General features: G+C 42.9%; 1 protein-coding gene and 1 non-coding gene across 5 annotated transcripts in view; both read right to left on the bottom strand.

The window, feature by feature from the left end:
* Positions 1-12199, bottom strand: part of LOC110956074 (FERM domain-containing protein 5) — a 69476-nt gene extending 57277 nt beyond the window's left edge. For 3 of the 4 annotated variants that reach the window (XM_051952795.1, XM_051952796.1, XM_051952793.1), the window contains exon 1: positions 11784-12199. In XM_051952795.1, coding sequence (XP_051808755.1) covers positions 11784-11885 — 102 coding nt within the window. In that variant the 5' untranslated portion in view covers positions 11886-12199. The remainder of the gene's footprint in view (positions 1-11783) is intronic. The other variant, XM_051952794.1, reaches the window with a different exon arrangement.
* An 803-nt stretch (positions 12200-13002) lies between these two features.
* trnah-gug (transfer RNA histidin (anticodon GUG)) lies at positions 13003-13074 on the bottom strand. Its single transcript has one exon. It is a non-coding gene; the product is annotated as a tRNA-His (tRNA).
* Positions 13075-13707: the final 633 nt, after the last annotated feature.

The following is a 13707-nucleotide window of genomic DNA, read 5'->3' on the forward strand; positions in this document are numbered from 1 at the left end:
ACTCAAGAGAAATAAATACGCTCTCGCTTAGCACCAGCAGGACGTTTGCCAACTGTCAATTATGTTACCAGCCACCAACCTTTCTCCATGAACTCAGCACCAAGACAGCAAACAACCCAGACTGACTGCATGCATGAAGTGTGAATGGTTTTAATGGAACCTCCAAACAAAGTGCATAGATCCCTCAAAAAGCCACTTGTTTTTTTTTAAGTTTCACTCTCTCTGTCTCTAAAGTCATGTAGCATAAGTAAATGCCAATGTGGTTCAAACTAGAGAGCGCCATCGTCTATGGTCAGCAGCAGCTCTAGTAGACTCTGCAATTCCAGTTCCCGTGATCACTTTGATGTCGTCAAGTCAACTCGCTGCAGGTCTACCTCTCTTTCTCTTTCCGTGATTTTTCAATAATGCTGACAATCTGGTCCGTTGTCCTTCTTTCTGGTCTAAAACCGGCCTGGTCTTCTGCTATCTCTGTCTCCAGTTTCTGTTTCATCGTGTTGTTGACAATTTTCAGGAGAATCTTACTGGTGTGACTCATCACTCATCAATATTGACATTGTATTTCCCAGGTGACCTCCACTAATGGCCCTATGGTTTGAGCATTCTTTGATGTTGCCTTTCTTTGGGACAGGGATGAAGACTGCTCACCCTCAGTCTGTCAGCCATTCAACCTTCCTCCAAATTTTATCACATAGCTTCCACATGATGTTAAGGCTTTTCTTCACCTGATGCTTTCCACAGCTCTCCCGGAAAATCGTCGTGGCCTGGTGACTTAAGCTTCACACCGACTTTGAAAGCCAAAAAAGTATGAAAAACGAATACCCGAGTCACTGCTGTTACAGAATCAATACTACAAAATTGCCATGTGGGGAAACAAAATATCTCCAACCTATTTGCCATCATCCATCTTTTAATACAACTGAGGGTTAATGTTGCTGCAGCAAAAGTATAAATTTAATGTCCTTTAGCTCAATAAGAAATGACACAGCTGCAAAAATATGTCAACAATCTACTGACCATCCAAAATCTGTAAAGACAACAGCTCATGTAGATGTCTGCCCATTTACTGAGTGAAAGTTGAAACATTACCTAAATTAAACTGCACAATGAAAGAATGTATGCTTTCATTTATTATATTCTAAAAAATATATATCATTGCCAACAGGACAGTGAAATCTTTTAATGGCAAAAAACACACTGCTGCTTTTAATCATAACGCATTTGCTGAATTGAGCCAGGACCTGCAGTGGACAGCTGTCTTTGTGTCTGAGGCTCGTTGTGTATTTCCACTGGCCAGCCTCTTTGTCTCCTGTGTGTGTTCATCTATCTCCTCTCCAGAGACACTCATCTCTTCTGACTGCTGCGCTGACACTCACACAAAGGAAAAGGAGACTGATTGCATGCATGAATAGCTGTTAGTGTAATCTGCAGGCCCAGACACGCGTAGAACAACAGGAGCCACCCAGGCTTTTATTTGATTCGAAGATGGAGCAAAAATATTGACTGATGGATGATATGCCATGCAAATTTACATATATACATTTATGCAGGCACAAATAATGACTCTGATAAAGCGCAGTCCTGTCATCTGACTACCTAACGGAAAACTCAACTATTTCACTGGAGGAAAATAATCCAGAGTGGGTGGCAAATTTGACTTGGATGAATTAAACATTCAAAGGGGGATTTTTCAACTCCAAATACAAGCAGTCCGCCCCGTCTCAATGTCTTGTTGCACCGCTGTGCACAGCTGTCTCCAAGCTCCTCTTCTCTCATGTTCCTCAGTTTTCATAAGAGGAATTGTTCAACTGTACGTCACGGCACACCTGAGGGGAAGCGCATATTGTCACTCTTTTGAGCAGCGAGGGATAAAAAAAAGAGGAGTGAGATGCACAGAGAATGAACAGACCTTGTACACTCTCAGTGCAGCTCAAGTAGCCCTCTTCACAGGCTCCCAGCCACATCTGTACGAAGATGACAGGATCTTGTATTTCTCTAAGAGCTGCACACTCGCTGGTAAGAGAGCAGATGGCTTTCCTTAATGACCACTTTCATTATGATGCGCAAGATCAGCCACTCCTGGTAAACAGCGCCAACCTGTAAAAGACAGTCTGCCATGTTCTGTTGCTTTACAGGAGATAATTTTACCTCAATGAATAATAAGTAGAAAAATTCAGACGAACAAAGCGCTGCAATTCTTCCCCCATTTTGTCACAATTAAAAACTAGAAAAGCACTCAGAGAGCGCATACCTCCACCATGCCGTCTGTGTGTGTGTGTGTGTGTGTGTGTGTGTGTGTGTGTGTGTGTGTGTGTGTGTGTGTGTGTGTGTGTGTGTGTGTGTGTGTGTGTGTGTGTGTGTGTGTGTGTGTGTGTGTGTGTGTGTGTGTCTGTTAACAGCATAACTCAAAAAGTCATGGACGGATTTTCACCAAATTTTTACAGGATGTCCAGAAGAGCACAAGTAAGAATCGATTAGATTTTGGAGGTGATCCGAATCACCGTCTGGATCCAGGAATTTTTTGAAGGTCGAAGGACCTGGCGGCCATCTCTCAATTGTCTCAATTGTCTCTCAATTGTCCTTCGACCTTCAAAAAATTCCTGGATCCAGACGGTGATTCGGATCACCTCCAAAATCTAATCGATTCTTACTTGTGCTCTTCCGGACATCCTGTAAAAATTTGGTGAAAATCCATCCATGATTTTTTGAGTTATGCTGTTAACAGACAAAAAGACAGACACACACACACACACACACACACACACACACACAGACAGACAGACAGACAAACTCCGGTGATTACATAACCTCCTAGCGGAGGTAATTATGTCAGTTTAAAGGATATATGCAAATATATGTCCAATCCAAATGAAATGGTGTAGTGAAATTCAGTGTTTCTACTTTTAATCTCAGTGGACAGAGCAGTCCAACTCAATTCTGAATGCTACAGCTAATCAAAAATGTTCCCGCTGAGTTCCAAGCAGTGAGGTATACAGGTTTGAATTTTATATTTTTTTTTTGGTGGGGGGGATGGATAGGGCTGCTATTTGGTGTTGACAGAGAAACAGTTGGATCATGAATCTTCGTTTACACATTTCAGGTTTTTATGGTTTGGCAGTGGGTATTCTGTAGTTTTGCATGATGATTCTAGCTGCTGGGGCTGAAAAATGCTTTGTCCTCTCCAGCTACAGTGAATGAGTTGTGCATCCTGACACACCTGAGATATTCGCCTTTCAGTTTATCATGCCACTCCTGGAAAACTTATGATCTGCACCAAAACTCAGGGTGCCAGTCATTTTTAAGATGCCAAAATGGTTTCACTAAATGTCACTAAAACACAGAACTTAAATGTACTGAACTCCTCAACTCCATCTGCATGTTTTATAGTTATATTTTATTTATACACATCTCGCTGCATGGTGGAGTATTTTTCAAACCAGGAAATGCACAAAATGTTCACTGATACTACATGTACAGTGTGTTTAAATAAGCTGTTGCTGAACACAAAACCTGAAGGATCTGACAGGTATTCATGACAAAATCTTTTCAACTTTTACTGAATACATCATATGGGACATTAACCAGCCAACACATTATTTCAGTTTTAATAAAGTAGATGGTCAGTAATTTCTCGAGAGGCTACAGTCGAATTGTGGCCACAGAAAACAGCAATACAGGCCCAAAAATACTGTCCAAAGTATCTAGAGATTGCTTTCTATGGAGAGTCAGTACCAATCAAACAATGATAATTTATTGTTTGCTTTTTTTCTTGTTTCATGAGCAACACCATATTAGGAGTGTGTAAAATGACAGCTGGAACATAGTAAGAAACTAGCCAACATTAGGATATGCTGACATACAGACAACAACAGCAAATCATTTCTTTCCCGAACACCGACGACCTCTCAACGCATTACAGGGGCGAGATCCCGCAGAGAGCAGTGAGAAGGTGAATCTGCTGAGGAGACAAATAAGACACAAGCCACTGAGGCACGGATGGAGGAATAAAGGAGCCGGTAGACGAAGGGGAGGAATGCAATCATTAGCTCAAAAAAATCCTGCAGTGAGACTGTGCACAGCTCAACTACAAGGCTGATGATACAGACGGAGAGAAAGAGGTGACCCGTGGAGCAGATGAGGGCAGCATGGAAGAGGGAGAAAAGAGCAATGTGTGTCATAAATAAAGATAAAAATGCTCCTCTGTAACACATCAAACTTGAGCGCAATGTAATGAACTGAGGTTTGAGGAGTACTCATGTCTCTCTCTACCTCACTCATTGTCAGAGCTCTGGCTGTCCTTCACTACTTTGTCGCCCAGTCGGCCAACAGAAGACTGTCACGGCTGTCAAACCACATCTCTCTTCAGCTCAGCACCTGGTCTGTGTGCTGATGACACCCACAGTAGTATTAATCTCCATCACAAAGCAACTTTTGTACTGGAGAGAGGATTATTCACAACTGACGAAATTGTTAGACTGACAAAGACTAACTACTCTGCCCTGCTCTTTATTATTACATATAACATGATTTTTTTAATAAGATGGGTTATTATAGCCTAAAATTAAAATCCTAAAGAATATGTCGCAGCTCAGTGAAATGTGAATCTACTATTGTGCAACTTAAGTCAACAAAAAGCCCAGTTCTGCTGTTTTCCACTTTGAGCGTAGTAGTACGAGCCTACCCCTGTGCTTCCTCATTAGTCTGCAGAGGCACAGGGCCTTGAAGTACAGAGCGAGACAAAGGCTGGATTCTCTCATACAGCAGAGAGTCCCGAGGCCCAAAGACAAAGAGGAGCAGGGCGATGAGGGGGAAGTATGGAGGAGAGGACAAAAAGTAAAGTCTGACGATGCATAGCAGCATTGTGAGATCTGTTTAATTAAACTTTCTGGAGGAATTCAGGTCAGGAATACAGTTGCAATTATAAAGCAACTGCATTATTCCTTTCTTGTCAAAACCAGTGCAAAAAAAACATCAGCATTAGCATTTTCTTGTCCATCTTCACTACTTTTCTGTTTGTTTAGACATTCTGGAATAAATTATGCAGAATATGTATTACAGTTTATATTACAGCTGATTTAAAAAAAAAAATCACATTTCCGTGCCCTCTATTAGCAGCTCTCTGCAAGGCTGTGATCGAGCCTGTAATGGTCAGAAACAAAAACATGACGGCAGTTACACAATTAAAATCGCTCTGCACAAAATGAGTCTTTTTATAAAACATAAACCAGTACACAAAATTAAGGTTGTTGTGTTGTCCTCCTATGGTAAATGCTGAGCCTGATATAACATTGCAATTAAAATTCTGTTTGATGCTGAATTGCGCTCATCAACTTTTCGAGGTCAGCGTTTGAAGACGGCCCTTATCTGATTAACTCGAAGGCTTGTGCATCACTCCCGTGCATCTTGTCTGCAGGTTACAAACACCCTTCATTATCCGTAACTGATCAAAGCTTAACTTGACACCGTTTTCCCCCCTGTTAAATTTGCAAGCAATCCAAAGCTCTCCCCCCTTTTGCGCTCCCCAACCAGGAGATGCACTGCGCCATGCCAACTCATTTAAAAAGCCGCTGAAGTAGGTAAATATAACCAACAAGCTGTGCAATCTGTGTGCACTACTACAGCTCCAGGCTATCTTATTTTAAAGTGAACATTGGCCCAAGAGGGGAACAGGGCTATCAACACTGCTCTGCTCTCCTCCACTTCACTCATTAGGAGACCAATCACAACAAGGATATATTTCTCTGGTGGGGCGTTTAGTATTCATGCTGTCAGGTGGAGCATAACCTCAGGCCCCTCGTTCTGTTTCTCTTTGTCACACAATACATCCCAGACAGCACAATGGAGGGCTCAGCAGACTGCTCCCGACACACTGACAGACTGCCTCCCTGCTCTCCATCCAGCCCACACACACACACACATATATATACACAAAGAGACACTGGGGAATATGAGGGGGCCATTTGGTGAGACACATCCAAACAAGCTCTACACCCACATTTAGTGGACCAAGCATCCCGATACAACAAATTTAAAGAGTTGGTGACATTTATGAGAGAGAAAAGGCCTGAAGTGTTTGCGTGTGTGTGTGTGTGTGTGTGTGTGTGTGTGTGTGTGTGTGTGTGTGTGTGTGTGTGTGTGTGTGTGTGTGTGTGTGTGTGTGTGTGTGTGTGTGTGTGTGTGTGTGTGTGTGTGTGTGTGTGTGTGTGTGTGTGTGTGTGTGTGTGAGCTCATGTTTCAATGACTGTGTAGCAAAGGACTCATTTAGCATCTTGTCTTCGGTTAAGCTCTTTCATGAATCCCAGTAAGCCAGTGCAGGTCAGGCAGAGTTTAATTTCCATGTAATACTCTGGTGCAGTATCAGAGCTATGTGTGAGACAGCAATGAGACACAAGGGTGAAGATTAAGGACCACATCCAAGGGCAGCAACTGAGCAGCAGCCCTTTGCAGGCTTGACACTTCGCGCCGGCTCTTTCATTATCAACACGAAGTGACTGATAGAGTGTAACTGGCAAGAGGCTGCTCCCACAGATCAAATCCCCATGAAAGCGACTGGAGAGGGCTGCAAGCTGTGGCCGTCCCGCCCGACTCTGCTGTGAAGATAGACACTACAATGCTGTAATCTTTAATCGCAACCAGCCACGCACCGCAGGTTCAACCAATCGTGCCACCGGTGCGCAGTGATGCTGGCAGACAAAAGTGACGTTCTCCTGAGATTACTTCTCATGAAACATTCAGACCTAGCACACATTTTAATCATTCATATGAGGCATAGCGGCAGTGTTATCTGCTGTGACTGCACACACATGTATGCACTGTTTCAACCCTGGGACATTTTAAGTGTAGTATACCTCGGGATGGACACCTCTACAGGTTCTTACAATGTAAAGTCAACAGAGAGAGAGGCCTGCAGTCACCACGGATCTCTGGGTAGCTTAGCTATCTGTGGTAACGTTCTTATTCTGGGCAAGCCGATTTCACTGAGGAAGACCTTGAGTTAAGATTACTTGATGACTCATTTTTCATATAAATATACTCAAACACATTGATGCTGTCAGTGACATCCAAACACAAGCAAGTTACTGAAGTGTTTTGACTGATATATTGATCAGCAACAACAGAAAACCATCTGCTTAATATTGTGAAAGTCCTACTTGTGCCCAAAACATCATGACCCACCGAGGCGTGAACTCCACAAAACATGTGAAGACGTCCTGTGGTATCAGGCAGCATCATATTAGTAGCAGATCATTGAAGTTCTGGAAGCTGTGAAGTGAGACCTCCAAGGATTATGTTTTGTAGGAGGTCAAGTCAAAACCTCACCTCGTTGCCATGTTCCTACCACCATTTCTAAGCTATTTTTACAGTGTGGCAGAGAGCATCACAGAATATCATCAGGGAATACTGCTGCAATGACAGGGTGCACATGGTCTGCAACAATATTCAGATAGGTGGTGCGTGTCAAAGTAACATCCACATAAATGTCAGATATCAAGGTTTCCCAGAAGCACATTGCCCAGAGCATCACACTGCCTCGCCTTCTTTCTATCTTACTACTATCGCTTCCTCAGGCAAACAACATGCATGCACCCAGCCGTCCACATGATGGAACAAAAAAAATAAATAAATAAATCACATTCTTCCATTCCTCCACATTCTAGTTCTGACACTAATGTTCCTATTGTAGCAGCTTTCAGTGGTGGATGGGGTCATCATGGGCTTTCTGACCAGTCTCCAGCTACACAGCCCCATTAACAAGAAGCTGCAATGCACTATGTGTTTCAGCGTCTTTCTATCATATTCAGCATCGAGGTTTTCAGCAGTTTGTACTACAGCAGCTCTTCCATGGGATGAGACCACACAGGCCAGTCTTCCTTCCACACATGCATCCCTCAGCCTTGGGCATCCTTGACCCCATTGCTGGTTCACTGGTTGTCCTTCTCTGGATCACTTACGGTAGGTAACAACCACTGCATACCAGCAACGCTCAACAATACCTGGAAATCCTCTGCTTCAGTCTTTTAGCCATCACAACTCCGTCCTGGTCAAAGTCATTAAGATGGTGAAGCTTGCCCATTTTCCCTGCTTCCAACAAATTAACTAAGAACTGACTGTTCATTTGCTGTCTAATATCCATTAGACCATGCCTTGACAGATGCAACTGTAACAAAACAATCAATGTTGTTCACTTCACCTGTTAGTAGTTTTAAAGTCAGAGCTGATCAGTGTACGTCACTGAAGCACTCAGCTTTGAAATATTGTCAAGCACCGAAAGCTGCCATCGGAAGCCTGCTCAAATTTATAATAGTAGTAATTCTTTAACCAGGAAGTTCCAGATTTAGGTCCGAATTTGACAGATTTGGACTATAAGCTATTGAAAGTTCTTTTTTATTTATTTTGTGTTGTTTTGACTTGATGCCATTTCTCAAGATAAAGTCTCAAAAGAGTATCATTTTATTCTATGACTGATGATTGACCTTTTAGGGCAGGCTTTTGTATTGCACAGGCATTACTGATTACACTAGTATGTCAAGAGAGTTAGCATAAATCAACAATATCAGGACCCTAAAAGTGAAGGAACAAAAAGGAATTCCACAACAGTTAATTTCCATTTAACACAACAAGGGCAAATTAGGTCAGAGATTTGTGCGCAACATCTGCAATTCTGCACGAAAAGGTTTTTTGCAGCTGTAGATGCACTTTCTAGTTTTCCAGTAGATATTCTTGAGCTTTATCAAACAAAGCTAAGCATCTCTTATGTTACCAAAAGACTGTGCAGAAGATGACAACAACATCACAACAAAACTGAATTTGTGTCAAGGGAACGGTGGGACAGTCCCAAGATAATCCTGCTTGATGTGCACAGATGTGGCATCAGTCACCTCACTGCCGGTGCCCTCAAATGGCTTTCAGGCAGTAAATTGCTTTCCTGTGACTACCAACGGCCAAGTCTTTGTCAGGGCCTTTGGAGGAGGAATCCTGACCACTGAGTGATCTTGCATTTTGTCAAAGTAGCTGTGGAGTCCCCGTAGCAACAGCTGAAACACTAGCACCATGCAAAGTGAAGCACCCCTCAGTACAAACACAGGCTCTCATCCCCCGGCACTCTCCTCATCAAGATGTCAGCGGGTCTCAGGAGAATTTCTGCAGGATTCATTTTGCTCACTGCCTGCCATAGCAAAAACATAGAAACCCGTCCTAGCTCTTCATTATCTTAGCAAGTTTTTGTTTAATGTGTAATATAAGTGACACTACTGTTAAAGTCTAGTGCTGTTTCTCAAACAAAGCGGTTACTAGAACACCAAGGGAAAGCACGGGTCTCATGGGGTGTAAACGATAATTAACTCTGCATCTGGAATAGATGCTGTTGTGGTTCTAATGAATTAGAAGCACATTAGAGGCTTAACACTTGCGGTTTTCAGACGGTGTAACACATTTACACGGGAGAGGGGAGAAGTTTGAATGTACTTCTTACATCAGAGCACATTTTCAACTTAAGCCAGACTCAGGATAAACAACATGCATTTAAATGTCTTTCATTTATCAATAATGGATCTGACTAAACTGGAATAACTTTTTGCTTTAGGAGAACATCAACAAAAAAATACTGTATTCTGTTTTTACAGTGGAAAAACATATTGCTGTTTATAAACTAGAGGGTATTTTCTTTACATGTCAATTATCTGCTTTTCAAAAATTACAAAAAAATGCAAGGGACAGCTTATTCTCAAGCTGACTTTCTGCGGCAACATTGCATTAAAATCCCAGACCAAAAGAAGCCTCAGGGCAAAAGAGGATTTCAGGCACACTTCCATCAACCTGCAAGTAGACGAGAACTAAATCTACAGGGCTCTGTAATGATAAGTGCTCACTTTTCCTCCTCCAAACATAGTGGGAAGATCCATAATTCATTAAAGCAAAACTTAACTTCATGCATTACAGCTGCCACTGCTTTAAAAAGACAGACACATTCTCTGCCCTTCTTTTGAAAGTCCTCAGTGCCCCGTTTTGCTTTGGTGCACGCTTATTTTGAGCTTTTAATTTCTGCTGAAGGTGGCTTTACTATGTAGATGCCATGGGGGGATGTCAGTGTCAGTGAATAATTGTTACCTGCTTGAATGTCAGAGAATACAAGGGAGCTAACCCGGGCAAATCTGAATGTGGAGCCATTAGCAAGTTTAGAGAAAGGACCAGGGTGTAATGGAGACAAGTCTGGTGGGAATATAGTCTGTGCACTCTGGAAAATACAGGATAGGACATGTGGAAAGAAAGGGACGGATGTAAACTGGGAATACATGACCTGCCCTTACTTTGCATTTCCTAGCCAAGGTGTCCTGGTATCCTGGGTGATTTGGGTTTTTGGCGAGATACAAAACCTGGACGGAAGGAAGGAAGGAAGGGTGAAGTTTGAACCAAATGAGGATCACGTACCAGCGGTGTGGCTAGTCAGGTGGATTATCTTCCTGCCTCCATGGACCAGGTTAGACAGAAAGATAATCAGGATGCCAGACAGTCACGGCAGAGCTAAAGCGTTCTCCTCTTTCACTCCACACCCCTCCCTCCACCCTGGTGACGTCAACCACCCGGACCACACGACTCTGCTGCAAACAGCACACCTGCTGGCTTCACAGTCCATCTGGCCCAGCTCCATCTCTTGCTCAGCTCTCTGAGCAGAAACACAGGTCTGTTTACAACCTGGGCACACAGTCACGATCCTACAGTAATTGCAGTATCCATTTCACGCTTGCTCGTGGGGGGTGGAGGGGAACAGAGGAGCAACGGCAATATAGCCAGCTGATGGAAACAGATATCAAAGGGACAAGAAAAGTGCATGTCTTATTAATGTTTCATTGTTCCACGTTACAGGTTAAATGATTCCTATGGTGTGCCGTGGAGTGGAGTGGGTCTACATGTTGCTGACTAGTCAGAATTCTCCAAGGATTTCCTTGCATTCCTTTTCCTACAACTACACAGCATCCACAAATGGAGCTATTTTGTTTTGTAATTGAAGTGACAGGCCCTCTCACCTACTTTTCATAAAATCAGCATGAACACAAAACTGCACAATCATCAAAGCAAGGCTGGTAGCAGCGAGACAAAAGGCAGAGAAAGACATTTTGTCATCAGGGCCTTGGCTTGTTGTGAATATCAAAGCAACATGTCTCAGCTGACAATATCAAAAGTTTCACTGGTGTAAATTCCCATTTTAGGGCAGGAAATGCTACACATGCACATACAGTATAAACACTGTGATAACATTTAATCCGGGGCACACATGGATATGCTCCTGTCAGTGTAGAGTAATACAGGCATGCTGCATGGGATACCCACTGATGTCAGAGGCTCGGAGGCAACTGCATGAGCAACAACTCTACATTGCAGAAACACCGAGAAATCAACTCAAGCTAAGGACAAACTAATAAATAAAGAATAATCATCCTCAGTCATTAATTTCACAGGAGCTTGAGGGAAATGCAATGTCTTAAGGCTACTAGAGAGCTCTCATATCCTGCCACCACATTCACTGTTGGCTGAGGAAATAGTAGGTCATGTGAGAAGTGAAGTGCATCTCTCTGATCTGGGTTCATACTATCTGGAATTGACGAAAATAACACATTTCTATTCAGGGTTTGCAGTGCATTTCCAGCAGCAGTGGGGCATGCAGGCACTTGCTGTTCCTCAAACACTTGCTCGTCTGTCTGCCAGCCAGGTCAGACACAATCGCAGCGTTAATCAGTCAGTGCCTACTCTGCAGGTGTGAACAAACGGGCGGCGGACAGGTGACTGACCTGAATGGTGCACGTATATTCCGTATCGTCCAGCAGTCTGACCGTGCAGCTGTATTCCCGCTCAAGATTCCTGATGCTGCCACTCATAAATCGGCTCAACATCTTCCCAGAGAATCGCCGCTCGTCTGCGTCTACAGGACCAGAACAATAAAACTCAACACCAGCGTGCGAGTGAATGTCACATTGACCACGCTCCCGGGTCCCCTGAACGACCAGCAGCCACGGATTGAGGTGCCGAGGCGTGCACCATCGTTGTCCCGTTAAGTTTCCGTGCTGCGGGCCCGTGCTAGGAGGCAGAATCCGAGGATGCCCGCATCCAGATCCAGAGGCAGCTCAGCTCTGTTTGTGTGTCTGATGTCGAGCCGAGGATTATCTCTCACCATTCACCGCTGCCACTTGAGCAGGTGGGCGGGTCCCAAAGCAAACTGACGTCAAAGCGAACCAACGGGAGCGTGGGGTGTTTTAATTTGCAATATTGTTCTATTCTTTGCACGATAATTTGTCCTGTCCCTCAGATATCCATTAAGCAACTATTTAAAATGCTCCCCCTATTTGTGAAAGATCCTCCACAGATTTTTTAGGCCGTTGTAGGATATTGCAGCACTATTGGATGATCAACCAAAACCTATGACAAAAATCCACTCAACTCCTTATTAGGTTTAGATAGTTATAGGTGTGATTAAACTCTAATATTTTACACAGTTTATGACTCCACAAGCAATGCTAGAATAAAAAATCACTCTAGTCTGTCGTGTCTGGTTGATTTTATATCTCTAAAGACACCAAACTCATGCCAGGTTGGCCTAAAACCACTGGCCTCAGGTGTCACAGAACCTCCTCTGTGTCCTATTGGCTGGATATTAAATATATTAGACCGCCACCTGCAGGTCAATCCCCGTTATTACACTTTGATATAGCGTCAATGAAAATCATAAAAATATATCCCAGCCTTTTGACAGAACTCTTCGGGGTTTCAAAAGGATGGTGTAAAGCAATATTAGTGTATTTTTACTACCGTTTAAACGCAGTTATTTCAACTTAAGACACGCAAATTAAACGTAGACGTTAAATGCTTGCTGAAGCTCACAAAAAGTGCAAGGCCTGAACTCAGAGACGACATACTGAACTAGTATAATTGTGACTTGACACATCTGAAGTACTTAAAGCAAAAATGTTTATCAATATCTAAAAGCTTGTCCCACTATCAGAGCTGATTCTCTGCCGTGACCCGGATTCGAACCGGGGTTGCTGCGGCCACAACGCAGAGTACTAACCACTATACGATCACGGCGAGCTAGCGGGGACTGAATGCGCTGGGGCGAATTCTGTCAATAAGAATAATACAGTTCACACTTACTATGCGACTGTTTTCAGATGTGTTACTTTGCACATACTCATTTTACATTGTTAATACGAATAGTACATTATACACGAAATATATAATAGTGTTTGTTATTTATTTTTACATTGGGAGCCACAGTGACTAAATGCGGCGTCTTCGTCGCGACAAAGTTAAGCTACAAATGCGACGGTAGTTACAGTAGTTAGCGTTTAACTAGGTTACGTTAGCTATAGGGTATTTGAAGCATGTTAAAAGTACAACATGAAAGCTGTATTTGCTACTTAAACAATACCTTCTCACCAAACTGCGTCTGGCTGTAGCGCGACATAACGCTGACGTTAGCTTACACTTGGAAGATGTTAAAAGTTAGCTGCGTTTTCAACTTAAATCCAGTTAACGTAGTACGTTTCTGTCCATTGCAGTATTTTTCTTATTTCAAAACTACCCTGAAATGGGTATGATAAGTTGTGTTATGAGGAGGGTTAATACATTTTCAGATTTAGCCTTTTCTGCATCAGTTAATGTTGAAATTGTTCTTATTTAGGTTAAGAAAAACACACAAATCTGTTTCAGAGTGATAGG

The sequence above is a fragment of the Acanthochromis polyacanthus genome, chromosome 8 (genome assembly GCF_021347895.1).
Source record: "Acanthochromis polyacanthus isolate Apoly-LR-REF ecotype Palm Island chromosome 8, KAUST_Apoly_ChrSc, whole genome shotgun sequence".
Lineage (NCBI taxonomy): Eukaryota > Metazoa > Chordata > Actinopteri > Pomacentridae > Acanthochromis > Acanthochromis polyacanthus.